General features: G+C 33.2%; 2 protein-coding genes across 2 annotated transcripts; both read right to left on the bottom strand.

Moving 5' to 3' along the window:
* Window positions 1-504: 504 nt before the first annotated feature.
* Window positions 505-5152, bottom strand: LOC133298369 (cell number regulator 6). The gene is made up of 5 exons (XM_061497640.1): window positions 5052-5152; window positions 4817-4921; window positions 2321-2435; window positions 1559-1836; window positions 505-951 (listed from the first exon to the last, which is right to left on the bottom strand). The coding sequence occupies exons 2-5, from the start codon at window positions 4919-4921 to the stop codon at window positions 724-726; spliced, it is 726 nt and encodes a 241-aa protein (XP_061353624.1). The 5' UTR covers window positions 5052-5152; the 3' UTR covers window positions 505-723.
* Window positions 5153-16992: 11840 nt separating this feature from the next.
* LOC133298457 (peroxisomal membrane protein 11B) lies at window positions 16993-17904 on the bottom strand. Its single transcript, XM_061497750.1, has one exon. It carries the CDS (start codon window positions 17750-17752, stop codon window positions 17075-17077), a length of 678 nt encoding a protein of 225 aa, XP_061353734.1. The 5' UTR covers window positions 17753-17904; the 3' UTR covers window positions 16993-17074.
* Window positions 17905-18043: the final 139 nt, after the last annotated feature.

Below are 18043 nucleotides of genomic sequence, written 5' to 3'. Positions count from 1 at the left end.
AATTTTTTAAAAGGCTCTATTAATCTCATGTTGCATGAGATAATAGCAACAGAGATAAAATTGTGGAGTCCATTACTTTTTCAAAAAAAATAAAAAAATAGTAGATTCCACTATTTTGTCTCTGTTACATGAGATAATTATCTGATGCAACATGAGATAATTATTTCCCCTTTTTAAAATAAGTCAAAAGTTCACAATTTCTTTTAATTATTCTTCATATTTTCTGTGGTTTAAATCGAATCCAATATTTTTATAAGATTTTCCAAGACTAGCGATGCGCTCTCCAATTTAATAATTGATATGGTGAATTTTAATAATGGTGATATTTCTCTTCTTAATCCTTTTATTTTGATAATACCAAATAAAAAAAATTCTCACATAAATACTACTTATATCTTATTAAATTTACGGACTTAACATCCGCATTTAACCTTGACAGCAGAAAATAAATGATGGAAAGAAAGAAGCAAAAAACATAATAAAAGATAGACAATTAGACACGATGGTATTTCTTATGCCGGAAAACAAAGTCAAAATTAAAGGATTCGGTATAATTTGGCTCTCTGTGTATGTGATATGTTACCTACATGTCTTCTAATGCAACAGGAAGAACTCAAGCCAAAGATATAAGGAAAAATTTCTCTATCAAATCATTTAAAAAAGCATGCTATCCTTTTTAATTTTAATTTTAATTTTTCCAATATTAAGAATGGTAGGTATGCCTTATATAGCCTGCATCTCCAAATCAGTATGCTCATTGTTGTTAGCTGAAGAAGTTTCAGGATTTTCCTTGTCATGAGTAGACTTCATCTCTTGTATGGGAGGAGGGTTTACTACGGTCATTTCTGAGAAAAGATTATCTGATAGACGTCCCTTCATCTCCCTATGCTCCTGACACAAGGCACACCAGTGCAAGCAGCAGTGCACACAACATGCATTACAAGGTGAATTCTGCATTGATAAAAAAATAAGTTAAGAAAAACTTAAAAACAAGGTTTTTAAGAAAAAAAAATCACAGGAAAGAATTCACAAGATCATGTGAAGGTATCATGTTGCAGGGAAACACAGCAAATGCTGTATGGACAGAATATGCAATTACAGCCATTAGGCGTTCGATCTTGTGGTTGCCTTGTCTAAAAATTATCAGTTACACCAGGTAAGACTAAAGATGACATGCAAATGATAGTATTAGCTTCTATTTACCCTTCCTTGAAGCATTGAAAAGGAGATGACAGCATGGAAAGTTTCTTAGGTTTTCATAGTTAGATACTAAGATTACAGACCAGCAAGCCTATCATTGTTTCCTTTCCAATTATGTAGTTCAAAATATGCATGTATAGTATCCACTTGCATTAAAAAAATGCCATATCACTAAGGTAGGGTTTGTGACAGAAAAGGCTCCTGCAGAGGGAGATGGTTTTTAACATGCAACCAATTCTACATTGCACATCTGAAGCAAACACAGAAGCATGTTTCTCAGTAAAGGATGTTTGATGTATACCATTCCATCCTTGATGTTGACTATTCGTCCAAGTGAAAACGATTTTAACACATTTACCTTCAAGTGATATTTCTTCTGTAAGGATTGCCGAACTTGACCGGTGTAAATGCCACACATCCACCATGTAAACAATAAACCCTCACAAATGAGAAATGACGTCCCCGGGTCAATACCAGGCAAGATGGAAGTTGCAGCTACAGTTGCTATCGCCAGAGAAATGCCACCTTCAACAAAAATGGCATGACAAATGCATGGCCCAGTCCAAGGAGTATCTTCCCTCAAGCTTTCTACGTTGCGCCCAAATAATACACAAGGACAAAACAGTCCTCTCAAGCCTGCAATGAACGCAGAAAGAATATATATATATAAAAATAAATCTATTTTATACTATAATATGTCTAATGTCACTGCAACGTACAAACTACTATCATAGCCATACATATAAATTATTCACATTGAAGTGTGAAGCATTGCCCCACCATAATTGAGTGAATAAAGTATGAAGAAACTTTGATAGTAAGAGGACAGCTTGATCAAAGGAAGTGTACAATGAAATTTTATGTGATACATCAGCTCACTCTTTACTTTAGTTTCCACCTACTAGTTAGTATTCAATGCATGGACTGGCATTCTAGCATTATATATGCTGAGTTTAAATCATATCAATTGGGAACAATTACATTGACAAAATAGTTACAAATTAAAGGCTATTAACACGATGACTATTAGTCCCAAATCTCAGTTGACTAATCTAAAATAGGTCATAGTTACCATCCTGATTCTAGTACAATTTGAGAGCATGGGCGTGCATTAACTTACAACTTTCCCTATCTTCAGCACAGCCAAAGATCCCAGTCATCCAAGGTTCATCTGCAGGAGGTGCATAGCTTTCAGGTAGTGGCTGTCTACATTCAGAACACTTACGAACAGCCAACTGCAAAGTATCAAAAACCATGTGCAAATATTTATATCGAACCATATGAAAATTCACTCAAAAGCCCAAAGAAACATGTGCACAAGATTTTAACATTTTCATATTGTTTTGACTTACAAATCCATAACTAATAAGTGAAAATTTAAATACAAAATAGGAATAGTATAACTAATTCCTCTTAGTGTTTTTTTTTTTTAGTATAACTCAGGGTATCCCCTCAGCTAACAGCCGAAGATTAATCCCCTCGAGGCATAGAGATCACCGAAGTGGGTTTTGCCTCTACCAACAAAGCTTTTTCCATACACATGGTCAGGAATCGAATTTCCTCTTAGTTAACTTTAAAGCATTATTGAATTTCCTCTTTTTCCTCCATCATGAGTCATAGAACCACTATATCAACTAGTGTTGTACTGAGATAACAGCAAGAAGCAATGGAGCCTAATTTTTTCCTCCTATAAGTCCTAAGCTGTCATGTGTAATAGTTCTACTCAATAATTCATCACTAATTGACAGGTAAAGGAGCAAAACAGTACTACTATGCATCCAAAATCCATGAATTTGACAATTTCCTACAAAGCACGGACAAACCATTTTGATGTAGCCTGTCAGATATGTGTCTGACACTAGTCCTTGCATGTCCAATTTAAAAAAAATATTTTTTTCGACTCCAATGTGGGTACAACACAACATGAACACAGTTGTTTTAAGTTTAAAAAAATAAGGCAAGGGTACTTTTGTCAAGTAACAAATTCACTTCTCACAACTTTTTACACTTCATTTTGACATGTATGACATACATCAAGATATTTTAAATCTTTAAGCTTATTATATATACAATATTAAGAACTACGAATCTTTTTCCTTATATTATCAATTTTATATATGTATCATTTAATCATCGTTTTGCTTTCCCTTGGCTGGGTGCAGTGACTCACTTATCAAGTAGAGCCTTTCACCTACCCGAACAACTTCTAAGAAAGACATGAAACTAGAAATCCAAAATTGTTCGTTGTAAGTTACTCAATATGATAATGCATCCTTGAAAAGGATAAAACCTAGTAATAAAGTCAAAAAAGGTGACAGTTCAAGTGGCTAGGCTCACAAGGCGTTGTGAGCTAGAAGTGCAACAGCCTGTAATCCCTCCACTGTTAGGAGCAAGAGGTGTTCGCTGCTCTGTGAAGCCAGCCTCACGCAGTGCCCTCATGTTCAGGGGCCAAGAGACCTGTGCCTTCGCTCAAATCCCATGGCTCAACTCTCAACTTGGAGAGGGCAGGCCAGAACAGTGCAGCATCTTACCCAACCTAGCATAGCCAGAACCATGTTCCATCACCTTGGTGCCCCCACTTGGATTACAAGCTGGCGCTACCCAACTCGGCATACTGACATGCATGTCAGAGGCTTTATATAGTCTAATTTGTGTCATATTCTAGCCAATGTGGGACTTCTAAATGCCAAGAAGAATAATGGGTCTAAGGTTGTGTAGTTTACAGAATTACTTGGATAAAAAGCTGGCTCTTTTAGGTACTTGAATATTTCCCAACTGCTCCGGTCCATTTACAGTTATTGCTTAAGTTGGATTGTGATCTGTTCCAACAGTTTACTTTATCCTCCCCAGCTACTTTCTCCATGTTATAACACTAACACAAAATTGTTGCACGTGATGCAATACAGGTTTTCCACTAACAATTAAACGATCTTACTGGGTTGGATCCATTTGAGAGTGAAGGAAAAAACATGGAGATGACTCCTACACATTGAAATTTGAAGTAGCAGTTTGTATTTGATTGCCGAGGTTATGTACGTGGATGTGGGTAGGGTGTATCACATTCTAAACTCTGAATTTGCTTGCTAGTGTGAAATTGAGTCCATGAAGCACAGAAGACACACGACATGACACGGACACGGCATAATGCTATTGACTCAATTTCACACTAGCAAGCAAATTCAGTGTCTACAATGTGATACGCCCCACCCACATTCACATTCTAATAATCGAATTAAATTCCAAGACAAGATAGTAGTGAGTTTTGAGTCAAGGCCTTAACTTCTACGCCTTAAAAACAAGTGTATTTTGAACAAAAAGGGCAAGTTAAAGACATCCAGTAGCTTTAATAGTTAACCCATGTTGCCATTTGAAACACCATTTGGCCTCTCTCTTGCTTTCTTCACTTAAAGCACAAGCAAAGTTAGGTTCAGGTTGCACCCAGAAACCCTTCAACAAGGTTTCCTTCAGATAAATTTATATATCCTATAAATTTTTCCCCTTTTAGGGAAAAAAATTCATAAACCCACTAATCAAAGCAAATGTTCAAATCAAATTCATTAAAAAACAGCAAGTGAGTGTACAATAAGAGAAAGAAATGATGGATTGGAATTGAAACCTGAGGAACCTCAATTGGCTGATTGAGTTCACCAGGGGTGATATCTTCCAGAGGGGCTTGATCTTTAGTCAGCTTCACATAACGCGATTGATTCATTTCTTCCATCTAAACGATTTCCACGATTATCAACAAATGAGTCACTGAAAAACTATTCTGTTTGGATGGTGAGAAACTAAAAGAAAAAAAAAATTAATAAAAAAAGAAAACTGATAGGATCTAAAGGATTGCGGGCAACCTGCGATGTTTTCGTTGTTGATCTCCGAAACAAAGTGAGAAAACTAAAAGAAAAGAAAGGAACCAACGTTTGGACACTGCTTGCTTTGAGTCAACTTCCCCCTGCGTTTCTTTATCTCCAGTTATTACTTATTAAGGTAACAATTTTTATTTTTATTTTTGCTAAATTTATTTTGTAAATAGTAACTATGTTTTATTTAACAGCTATGTTAACAACAAATGTCAAAAAAAGTTATGCAAAAATACACTTCACTTCCCTGATAAAGTAACATTTGTTTCTTTTGACTACATTAAACTTCTCTCATAATATAACTTTCAATACCAGTTAATATAGTTCGTGTTAAAAATTAACATTTTCGATTACATCACAGTTGTTCTAATTGAGATACTGCTCGTGTTATATTTATGTTTTATTCATCGTCTAATTTGATGATTTGTCACAAAAATATAATGACTTGTTTGATTGTCTTTTTTTTTTTTTATCTTGAAACTGTTCCATAGAATAATTAATGTTTTATATTTTTTATTTTAAAAATTAAAGTCAAAACATAAAACAGAAATCGCTTAGGCCCCGTTTAGTACGCGGGATTCTTAGAGATTTTTAAGAAATTGAATTTTTTTAAATTTTTAATTTTCAGATATTATTGTAAACTGAATGTAAAAATCATATTTCTGAAAATTGAGATTTCCGGACAAAAAAAAATTTCTCCTCTACCAAACATTTCCTTAGACATGTTTTTTTTTCAAAATTTTATTTTAAAAATTAAAAACTAAATATAATTTTTAAAATTATTTTTGCTAAACAGATATTGTCAAATAAATTTTTGTATTATAAAAATTAAAAAGTTATTTTTGAAAATAGAATCAAAAGTTATTTCAAATTAAATTGCAAATTTGAATGCTTGGATTGATCACTTTGTTGTTTGGGAGAAAAACTCAATTGCACCGGGATCACCGAAATCAATGGTCTCTTTTATTAAAAAAGAAAAAAATGTAGAACTTAAAGAAAAATATAAAAAACATTGATTAAAAGGGAAAAATTCCTTGTTAATAAAAAGTAAAAAGCAAACCACAATTTCCAAGAGCTCAACCGAAGTTGAAAATCGAGCTATGATTGCAACAGCTGCTGAGTTATGTTGGTTGACCCAGCTTTTATCTGATCTCGGAGATTCATCTCACTCGCCTGCTCTTCTTCTTTGTGACAACCAAGCGGCTGTTCACATTGCTTTGAATCCTATCTTCCACGAGCGAACGAAACATATAGAGATAGACTGTCACTTTGAGTGAGAACAAGTCATCTCTGGCCGCATCAAGTTAATGTCCATCAGATCACGTGACCAACTTGTAGACTTATTTACTAAGGCTTTACCTACTTTATTTTTTCTTCTATTGTCCAAGATGGCAGTGTTGGATATCCACCGTCTATCTCGAGGGAGAGTAATAGCATTTAGCAAAGTCTTACTTTTTTACTGTGCTATACTCTTTTAACTCATTTGGTTAGTTATTTACTTTAGTTAGTTAATTTATCCTGGGCTAGTTAATTTTGTTTAGCTGTCAGTAGCTTTGCTTTGGATTTTCTTTTTCCAGTTTGTATTTTCTGGTAAGTACATATTGTAAGCAACTTTTGTTTGGTTCGAACCTCTGGAGATATCAATGAAAATCATCTTATTTACGTTCTGAGTTGTGTGGGTGAAATGCAACAATTGTGCGGGTGATAATGCAAGTATGCAACAATTGACGATACAGATTGATTATAAAAGAAATTAAAAAATAAAATTCTACACAAGAAGGGCTGGTTGAAAATAGTCTTCGAAATATTGAAAAGCAAGCAATACCATCATGTGGAATAAAAATTTAAATATTGTTTTTTTAATAATTAATTAGGAATACACAACTGTTTTATAACTAAATACGAATGTATTGCGTTCAGTCACGTCTGGAATTGGACGTGACCACTTACGCCCAGGACCAGGCGTGTTCAAAGAGAGAGACATGCCCAACATGGGGTATGACCTGGGATGAGAGAGACATGCCCAAGACCAGTCGTGACCTGGGAGAAAGACACGGCGTGACTCAAGACCGTGCATAATTTGGGCGTAAATAACCCAATTCTCCCCTATTTAAAACCCTCTCATCTCCACACTCATCACAACTCTTCTCCATCATAAACTCTACTTTTACATACATTATCACTTGTTTATTCATACTCTGTTTTGTGTTTTTTGTTAATTTATTTAAGAATGAGTCCAAATTCTGATTTTATTCGTGTTGTTATATATTATAATGGTAGAAAAGTGGAAGGTCGATGTGGAGTAGTTTTTGAAGGCGAGAAAAGGCCAACACGTATTAAGCGTAACGCAACAGTTCACGAACTGAATCAGAAAATTCGCCAGAAATTAGCTCTCGGAGATAACTAATCTATCCTTCTAGTTACGATAAGATTATGGCAATCTGAACAATACATTAGTTTGCAAGTTATTGATGATGAAGACGTAAATATGGTAATGGAAGAATTCGTCAACCAGTCAAGGAAAAATTTTCTTAGAGTTGGATGTGTATAATGCCGATGTAGAGAATGTTGTTTTACCCATGAGGTCAGTTGCTTTCGATTCTCCACGTAATGCATATTCATCTGTTGCTCCAGTTGTTAACATGTCTGAGGAAGATGAAAATGACCCTACCTGAGTGATGGATGACGACTATGATGATGACGATGATCGTCTTCTTGCCTAGGAAGCTAGTGCTTCGGACAATGATGAGGATCGTGGTCGATTTGTGACTCAAATCCAGCATATCATGATCGGGGGAGTCTCGAGTCCCAAAGCATCATGACATGGGCTCGAGTCAATTACCACAACATCCTGAAGGTATGTTAGTAAACAAATGAGCGAGAACAGCAGACCCCTAACTATATTCGCCAATCTGCTCAAACTCCCCTCCAAGGCAATGGAATGTAACAACATGCAATTTTGCTACCCCTGATCTGTCACTGAGGAGCCATGACCTTAATATACGCGCAATGTGCGCCTTAGTGTAACGCCTCACCTCCTCGGGATTCTCAGCAACTAGACCCCAATGGGTATATAGTCTATCAAGGTATAAAATCGGTAGATCACCACCAAATAGCTTAGTGCCCTCAATGGGAACATAACCAAAAACCTGCTCACACTCGGCCGACCAATCCAAAGCGGTTTATCTAGTAACTACTTGGCCATCAGTAGGCAATCCAAGTATAAACACCATGTCCTATAATATAATCATTATCTCACCCTGCGTCATATAAAACGTATGTGTCTCTGGTCTCCACCTCTCAACCAAAGCACTAATAAGGACGACATCAATCCGAAATATAGATGACAATTATCAATTCATATGTCAACAATGAACTAATTTATAAAAATTAGTGTAAACACAATATAATACACTACATTCTAAAATACATACCTGAATATGACGCATACGTGCCACATGTATGAAACCGACCTATGTGAGCTAGTAAACGACCACGTCTGGAATATCCGCATGAGGGGGTCCCCTGTAGTTTACCTTGACAAGTCTTCAACGCTCTAATCTTATCCTCGTTCCACACGGTCTGTGAAATGTGGGTGCGTTGTGTCCTCCTCCGAAGTACCTCCCACCTTTTTGGTCCATGAAGGACATGTGTAGATGGATCGAAAGGCTCGTGCTCCTGGGTCATACCTGGTACTGGACGTGTCTCTCTCCTCCCAGGTCATACCTCATGTTGGGCGTGTCTGTCTCTTCGAACACGTCTGGTCTTGGGCGTGAGTGGTCATTCCCAAGTCTGGACGTGACTGAGAGTACAATACATTCGTATTTTATTTTATTTTGGTAATCTCAATACATTCTTATTTAATTGTAAAATAATTGTGTATACGTAATTAATTATTAAAAAAATAATATTTAATCTTTTTTGCCTCCATCATATAATGACATGGACCATGCTATAAGAGGGATTTAATAAATAAAAGATATTTTAAGGGGATTAACTAATACATAATCTATAATTAAGGGGAATAAAATAAGTATATTTTATTCAAAAAGCTTTTTACGTAATCCATACAAATCTCATATGACTTACAATTACATTGAAAATTGCAGTTACGTTGCAGTAATTATGATTGACAAATTTCATGATTGGTTTCGCACAATATATTTCGGTGGAAATAACATGACTGTATTTTCTAGTAAACTAATGAATTGTTAAATGTTCAGTATTTTATTAGTCAGGTCGGTCATTTATTATATTATTATTTTTAATCTAAATGTTTATATACGTCTTTTGTAATAAAAGTTAATATTTGTATTAAAACTTAACAAAATTTATTTTAATTAATTTTTTTTAATAGGTTGTGTGGCGTCCGGCCTCTGGCGGCAAAACGCTGTTAAAACAATTCCAACAATTAGAACTAGAATTTGGTTTACCAATTACCGCTGCTTCTTTCTTTTTCTTTCCTTTTTTTTTATTTTTTATAAGCAGACCAGAAATAATTATGTTCTTTTTATTTAATTTTTTGATAAAATTATTTCCTACATCATAAAAAATACTAATCATTTTAATATTAGGAAAAAATGTTCCCCTGGAGTGCATATTTTAAACAATGTGTACGTACCAAAAACAAATACTTAAAAATTTCTCAGCAAAATATACGTGAAATAATTATTTAATCCATTATAATAACGTAAGTTTTTTTTGCATCATCGCTGCCTTTGTCAACATAATAATGATCAATTAGAAACTGAAATATTTTTATTAAATTTACGGACTTAACATTTATGAAGCACCCGACACTTCAAACATCCTGACGTGTCGTGTCCGACACTCCCCGACACTTCAATACACGTTATAGAAATTCAAAAAAAGGTTCAAAGGTTGCATTGCGTTCAGTTTTTAGTTTCAACTATTAGATTCGTTGAATTACGATTATCATTTTATTGAGTTTAATATAAATATATATGATATCTTATGTTTCTTTGCAAAATTGATCAATATTATAAGTTGAGTTTCATTTTTTTGTTAAATTATTGAATATTAAATATAATATACACTACATAAATTAAAAATATTATTTAATATCAAAACGTGTCCTAACGTGTCGAAATCTAACATTTTTTAGAATTAACGTGTCGGAGTGTCGTGTCGTATCGTATCACATATCCCGTGTCGATATCGGTGCTACATTAACATCTGCATTTAATCTTGACAGAAGAAAATAAATGATGAAAAATAAACCAAAAAGATAAAAACATAATAAAAGATAGGCAATTAGATAGGACGGTTGTTTTAATGCCCGAAAACAAATTCAAAAATAAGGATTGGGTATGATTTGGCTGTATGAAATGCAACAGGAAGAACTCAAGCCAGAGATCTAAGGAAAAATTTCTGTATCAAATAACTTTAAAAAGGCTTCAATGTTTTTGTATTAAATGTAGATAAGTTATCTCCACTGTCTAAAACGATGTTGTTTTGTGACGAAAATCAAAATACTTTTGTAATTATAATTTATTCCAAGGTTATAATAATCTACATCGTTATAATTATAACTTTGGAATAAATTTAATTATAAAAATACATTAATTTTCACCCTAAAACATCATTTTGGACTAGAGAAGGGATATTCTAACTATCAAAAATTTTCATTACCAACTTATTACCTATCTAATCACCATTAAATTAATATTTTTTCTCTCTTCAAAAACTTTTTAACATTCTTTTTCTTTGATCCAATGATAATGTGATAGGTAGTAAGTTCGGTGTTGTAATACATGAAAATAACTTATATGCATATATGCATTCACCGCGAACCCTTTTAAGAAAACATGCTATCCTATTTTCATCTTCATTCTTTTCTTCTTTTTTCAATGTTAAGAATGGTATGCCTTGTGTAGCCTGCTTCTCCAAATCAGTATGCTCATTGTCATCAGTAGACTTCATCTCTTGGATGGGAGGAGGTTTTACTACGGTCGTTTCGGAGAAAATATTGTCTGATAGACGTAGCTTCATCTCCCTATGCTCCTCCTGACACAAAGCACACCGGTGCAAACAGCAGCAGTACACAAAAATATGAGTAAAGATGACATGCAACACAAGATAGCATACAGACCAGCAAGCCTATCTTTGTTTCCTTTCCAATTAAGTAGTTCAAAATATGCATGTATAGTTTCCACTTGCATAAAAAAAAAAAAATGCTATATCACTGCATAATTTTGGTCAAAAACAAAATAAAGTTAAGAGTTTGTAATTGTAACATGAACAGGCTCCAGCAGAGGGACATGATTTTTAACATGCAACCAATTCTACATTACAGATTAGACATCTGAAGCAAGAAGAAGCATATGTCTCAATTAATGATAAAGGATTTTCTTTTCTTCACATCAGATAAAATTTCTTGTGTCATATAATACGGATTTTTATGTCTCGCAACATAAAAAAACAATCTCTATCGGTAAATGATTTCCATTCAAAAAAATCATTTGTCACAAAAATTGTAAATCTTTAAAATTATTATATATACAGGTAGAATTAGGTTCCAGTTGCACCTAGAAACCCTTCAACAAGGTTTCCTTGAGATAAATTTATGGGAAAATACTATCATTTAAAAGGACATAAGTTGTGTTTTATTAGATGATTTACACAAAGTATGACCGGTCATATATGTAAATATAAAAAGTTGTTTTCTTCTCTCTCCTTAATCACATCGCTAAGGTGTAAAGTGAAAAAAAAAAAAAAAAAAAAATTCAGAATTACACAGAATATGACTGCCGGTCATATTTATATATCTATAAATTTTTCTCCTTTCAGGGAAAACAACTCATAAATCCACTGATCAAAGCAAATGTACAAATCAAATTCATTAAAAAAACAGCGAGTGTATAATAAGAGAAAGAAACGATGGATTGGAATTGAAACCTGAGGAACCTCAATTGGCTGATTGAGTTCACCAGGGATAATATCTTCCAGAGGGGCTTGATCTTCAGTCAGCTTCACATAACGCGATTGATTCATTTCTTCCATCTAAAAGATTCCACGTTTATCAACAAATGATTCACAGAAAAATTATTCTCTTTGGATTGTGAGAAACTGAAACCAAAAAAAAAAAAAGTTAATAGAAAAGAATACAGACAAGATCTAAAGGATTGCGGGCAACCTACGATGTTTTTGTTGTTGATTTCGGAAATTCAGGAAGCAAAGTGAGAAAACTAAAAGAAAAGAAAAAACCAACGTTTGGACACTGCTCATGTTGTGCTTATGTTTTATTCATCATCTAATTTGGTGATTTCCCACACACAAAAAAATGTAACTTTTTTCAACTTGAATTCCAACTTCGAACCGCTTAGATTGATGTCATTGTTGTGGGGGGGTGACAATGCAATTATACAACAATTGACTACGGATTGACGTAAAACAATAAAAATAATTTCTACATAAGAAGGGCAAGTTGAAAAAGCAAGTAGTGCCATCATGTATTTGTTGGAACCGCAAACCAATTACACGCACACCATCGCAAACTAAGAGAGAAAGTGAGAAAAAAGGACGCATCGATTTACCTTGTTCCCGCTATCTGCAGCAATATTACACTGTATTCTCGTGAGTGTTGTTACAAGTAACTCAAATAGAATTACAATATAAATAGGATTGAAAACCCTAAAAAATAATAGGTATTTATAAACCCAAATCCAAATTATTAAGGCAAGAAAAATAAAATAAGTCAAAGATACCACAACAGGGCAGTTATTCCATGGTCCAGGAACATGTGGACCTTGTGTTATATAGGGGGAAAATGGGAATTTTGTTAAAAAAAGCTGGGATAAAATGAGAATTGTCTGTGAGAGGGACAATGGATGTTTAATTTGGTTTGGGACCATTTTAGAAAATTCCCACACAAAAATACTATACTTTTGCACGAGGTTGTGTTTGGTAGGAGGTTTCTTGGAATATAGCTAGGTATCTGATAATGGAATTTTGTGTTATCTATGTTTGGCAGAGGATATCAAATTTTTTTCCTAGCTAACCTATTTCCCCAGCCATTGAAGATTGTGTGTAAAATTGGTCAAAATGGATGGTGCTCAGATCCCACTTTCAAAGTGGTATTTCATGATGTCTAGATAAATAATTTTTTTTTGACATAATAGCTTCCAAAATTAACCTCTTGTAACTCTGCTGAATGTAAGTTAACTGGTTGGACCTGCTAAAAAATATTGGACGTGACAAGAACAACAGTGTAACTCTGGAGGTGGAAGGAGTTTATTTGATGAGCAATGAGAGAGTTTTGAAGGAGAATGGAGAGAAGAATTTAATAAAGTCAGATGTTAATATTTTAATAAAGGGTTATTTTCGTCATTTCAATCCTTTTTCCCATCAATATTCTATCATCAACCAAACATAGACTTTATAAATCTTACCTAATTTGCCCGGTAAAATTTTTTCTAACCAAACAACTTTTTTTACATTTTTCTACCAAACTCACTTTCCAACCATTTCCCTATCAATTACATTTTCCTAGTATTCAAAAAATTTCTCTTCAACCATTTCCACTACCAAACTCAGAGTGTTAATGGGCAGAGCCGAGCTGAACTTTGATTTCAAAAGGCTAAGCCCGTGTTTAAATATGTCAGTCTGACCAAATCTGTTATCTGTCAATCATGAATATAATTATCGACCTATGTCTTGGTTTATTTACAAATAATAAAAGTCTGGTTTAGCCTGTTAAAAAAATAAGACAATAAAAATTTATCCAAACATAATATACAATCAACAGCACTAGTATTTTAATAAATATTCATAAATTCAATGTATATCCAAACAATATAATATAGAACAAAATCATTCAAAATATTTGTTTAACGAATAAAATGGATTGAGGAGAGAGAAAAAGCTATTACAAGTAGTATAAAAAATATAAAATAAAAATTAATATACTAGGCCAGTTTGAGAGGCTTTTTGACCCTTTTGCCCCTTATTAATTAATTAATAATCATTTTGTCTCTTACTCAGAACTATCTATCAATCTGTCCCTCTTTAATCGATTAACTTGAAGATTTAATCGATTAAATCTTCAAGTTAATCGATTAAATCTCCCTCTTAATTTATTTAATCGATTAAAACTTATATTTAATCGGTTAAATATCTCAAATGAGCGTGAAAGCATTGGTACCAACTCGTAAAATGACAACTCTTAATAAAACACAATCAGCTCTTATTAAATACAAAACACAATCAACTCATATTATTAAATACAAAACACAATTAGCTCTTATTAAATACAAAACGCAATCAGCTCCTATCAAATCGCAACAGGCAACAAATGTCAAATCTCCTCTATAAACAAAAGGAGTTGATTGCGAATCTTGAATTTAATGTAATACTTAGCAGAATCTTCAATCAGTTTTTCGTGTATTGAATGTTATTTGAATTTTGAATTTTGAATTTAATGTAATAGGAGTTGATTGCAATTTGTAATTAATAGGAGCTGATTGCGTTTTATATTTAATAGAAGCTGATTGCGAATCGTGAATTTAATGTAATACTTAGCAGAATCTTCAATCAGTTTTTCGTGTATTGGATGTTATTTGAATTTTGAATTTTGAATTCAATGTAATAGGAGTTGATTGCGATTTGTAATTAATAAGAGCTGATTGTGTTTTGTATTTATTAGGAGCTGATTGTGTTTTGTATTTAATAGGAGGTGACATGCCTAACAGTGTATTTACATGACCATGTTTTTAGGGGATTTAATAAATAAATTTTTTTAAGGGGATTAACTAATACAAATCTATAATTAAGGGGAATAAAATAACTATGTTTTATGAGAAAAGTGTGTGTTATTTTAAAGGATGTAAAGTTGTGTCATTTTGATATCAAAAAAAAAAAAAAAAAGTTGTGTCATTTTAAGAAACTTTAATAGAGAGAAAGAGATAAATAAATGAGGAGAGAGTTGAAAAAATAAATAAAGGTGTGTGTCCTATCTCTTTGTGAGAGTGAAAAGATATAAGTTAAACTTACCAAAAAAATATATATATAAGTTGTGTCATTTAAAAGATAATTTTCTTATATCTTATTTAAAAAGTTTTTATTATAAAATCCGTACAAATCTCATCTGAAAATTGCAGTTACGTTGCGGTAACTATGATTGACAAAACTTCATGATTGGTTTCGCACAATATATTTAGTTGAAAAAAAATTACTGTTTTTTTCTAGTAAACTGATGAATTGTTAAATGTTCAGCATTTATTATATTAATATTTTTAATCTGAATGTTTATACGTCTTATGTAATGAAAAGTTAATATTTTTATTAAAACTTAACAAAATTTATCAACAAAATTAATATTAATTGATTATTGTTATTATTTTTTAATAGGTTGTGTGGCGTATGGCCTCCGGCGGCGCAACGCTATTGAACCAATTCCAGCAATTAGAACTAGAATTTGGTTTACCGCTGCTTCTTTACTTTTTGACCCTTTTATTTCTTATTAATTAATTAATAATTTTTATTTTTTATTGAGAATTATCTATCAATCTGTCTTTCTTTAATCGATTAACTTGAATATTTGATCGATTAAATGGACAAAACTGACAAATTAGTAGATAGTTTTCAATAAAAGATAAAATGATTATTAATTAATTAATGAAGGGCAAAAGAGTCAAAAAGTCCTGCTTCTTCCTTTTCTTTTCTTTTCTTTTCTTTTCTTTTTTATAAGCTTGGAATGTTCTTTTTATATAACTGTTAGTGATTAGTGCTGGGTTTGTGCTATATATGATAACAGTACAAGAAATCTAGAGCTTAATGAGTTTAGAGCTAGGATAGATTTTTTAAAATTCTTATAAATACTACTTAGGGGTGTTTGATAGAGGAGAACAAAATTTTTTATCAGGAAAACACAATTACTAAGAATATGGTAGAAAAATAAATTTGGTAGAAAAGTTAAAAAAAAAAAGTTGTTTGGTAAACCAAAATATTACGGGAAAAATTGGATTAAGATTATTGAGTCTATATTTAGTTGAAAGTAAAATATTGATAGAAAAATGAGTTGAAAATACGAAAATAACCCTTTTTTTGAATCTTTATCTTTATCCAACTCCACACACGGTACTGCTCATATTTGACTTTTTCTTTCTTTTGGGGTAAAGATATATGAATCATACTCACCAATATAAATTGTTGTTTTGCACACTGACACGCTTTATGTTTTGAAAAAGGAAAACCAAAGTTACATCTCTAGGTAGCCCAAATTCAAATGATATATGATTTGTAAAACTTGATTTTGTGCTAAATTTTTACACGAGAATAAGGGGCATTTCCATCTTACTATCGCGCACATTTTTCCACTTGCCTTGTCATATGCAAATACCACCTCTTAGGTAGTATTTTCAAATAGTGATTTTTGCATCATTTGACACACAAATCTGAATTGCATGGGAAAACGGTTTCCTAGTACTTTCTTTCCTAAACTTCTACCAAACATTGTGTAATTAAATACTCACTCTCATTTACCTATCAATCCCACAACAAAACCACCTACCAAACACCCTTTTAAGTCATTAGCCTCTTAGTGAAGCTCATAACCGAAAATGCCCACACACTTTTCCTTGAGATGGTCTGGAAGATCTGTCACTGACCACAAAAGATCTACCAGTCCACTCAAGGAGTTTGTTCGTGCTATAGCGTTGAGAAGAGCAGTTCATGAAGAAGAATCGTATATGGAGAGATTCTGCACGAGATCTGTAGCGTGTCAAGAGGCAAATCAATAAAACGGTGATTATCCGTTTGCATCCCAAACCACTTCCGAGTGTGTAGTTTCCTTTGCATCTTTTTACGTCCATGAATTGTAATTAAGTAAATGGTCTGCGTTTTTTCCTTATTGCTACTATATAACAATGTCATCTTATGCATACGCTTGTAATTGAATTTGAAGATGATTAAAAGAAAAGAAAAGAAAACGTAAGATTTTATAAGCAAGGCAAGGAAACATAAGTAAAAATTACAATGTGCTCATCAAATTTGGTTTATGAGGGCCAATTTCTATACCAACCAGACCAAGCAGAAACCAAGCCACTAATGCCAAGAGAAACTGTGTGGTTACAGAAAGGGTTTGGCTCAATATCTGCCAGTGCTATAATCAAATCTGCAACATTAGCTGCCACTGCCATTAGCCTCATTATTCTCTCAGCTTTAATCTTCTGAATCCCTTTCTCTTCTTCCACTGATTTTTCCTTTGAACTTTTCAGCTTTCTCTCTGCCTTTAACCCTTCTTTCAACATAATGAAATCAGTTATTATGAAGAAAACATAGCCCACAGACTCACCAAATGCGGATATGAAGCTCATCCTCCTTGCTAAGTTTGCATCTATGGTACCAATTCTTGACAACCAAAGAAAATGGTCAAAGAAGAAATAGACCATTTCCCCTGCATTAGCAAGCACTGCAAGTAGCCTTAAAGTATGTGTAGAACCAGGATTTCTCCTTAGAACATTGAAACCAGTAAGAAACCTACCAGTTCTGAAGGCTTTTCTGCTAAGTCCTGAGGCCACTTCCCATTGCTTGAACCTCTTTGCCATGTTTGGGTGAGTGGCTTCTACATGCCAGTTTACAAGCTTGGAGACATATTGGAAGGTCTTAACAAGCTTGTCAATACCATCTCTCTTTGCTAGAAAGATTACCAATTTGTCTACTGTGTCATTCATGCTTGTAGGGAATGGAATGGTGGAGAAATGTGGCTGTGGTTTTGAATCTTTTGATCATGAAGTAGATGATGGTCTTAGCTAGCTCATTGTGTTTTGTTCAAACCAGACAATATTTAGAAATGTTAAACTAGAGTCACAGAAGCTTGTTTTTGGATAAGAGAAGTTTGTGGTTAGACTTTGTTTTACTTCATATCACCATTCATTTTTTTATTTTATTTTTATATGTAATTGGAATTTTGTGCATATTTAAGACACATACATGGTTTTGTTTTTTTATGCATCAAGCTGCGT

Source organism: Gastrolobium bilobum, unplaced genomic scaffold (assembly GCF_033153095.1).
Source record: "Gastrolobium bilobum isolate Gb01-03AN ecotype WA unplaced genomic scaffold, APGP_CSIRO_Gbil_v1 utg3870, whole genome shotgun sequence".
Classification (NCBI taxonomy): domain Eukaryota; kingdom Viridiplantae; phylum Streptophyta; class Magnoliopsida; order Fabales; family Fabaceae; genus Gastrolobium; species Gastrolobium bilobum.
The sequence above is the reverse complement of the archived record's forward strand: the minus strand, read 5'-3'. Positions and strand labels throughout refer to the sequence as shown.

Bases quoted from the DNA above. Each gene is read 5' to 3' on its own strand.
- LOC133298369 (XM_061497640.1), bottom strand. From the start codon at position 4,921: ATGGAAGAAATGAATCAATCGCGTTATGTGAAGCTGACTAAAGATCAA. The intron at 1,837-2,320 runs GTAAGTTAATGC...CGTTCATTGCAG, and splicing joins TGCTGAAGATAGGGAAAGTT to GCTTGAGAGGACTGTTTTGT. The intron at 952-1,558 runs GTAAATGTGTTA...TTATCAATGCAG, and splicing joins AGAAGAAATATCACTTGAAG to AATTCACCTTGTAATGCATG.
- LOC133298457 (XM_061497750.1), bottom strand. From the start codon at position 17,752: ATGAATGACACAGTAGACAAATTGGTAATCTTTCTAGCAAAGAGAGAT.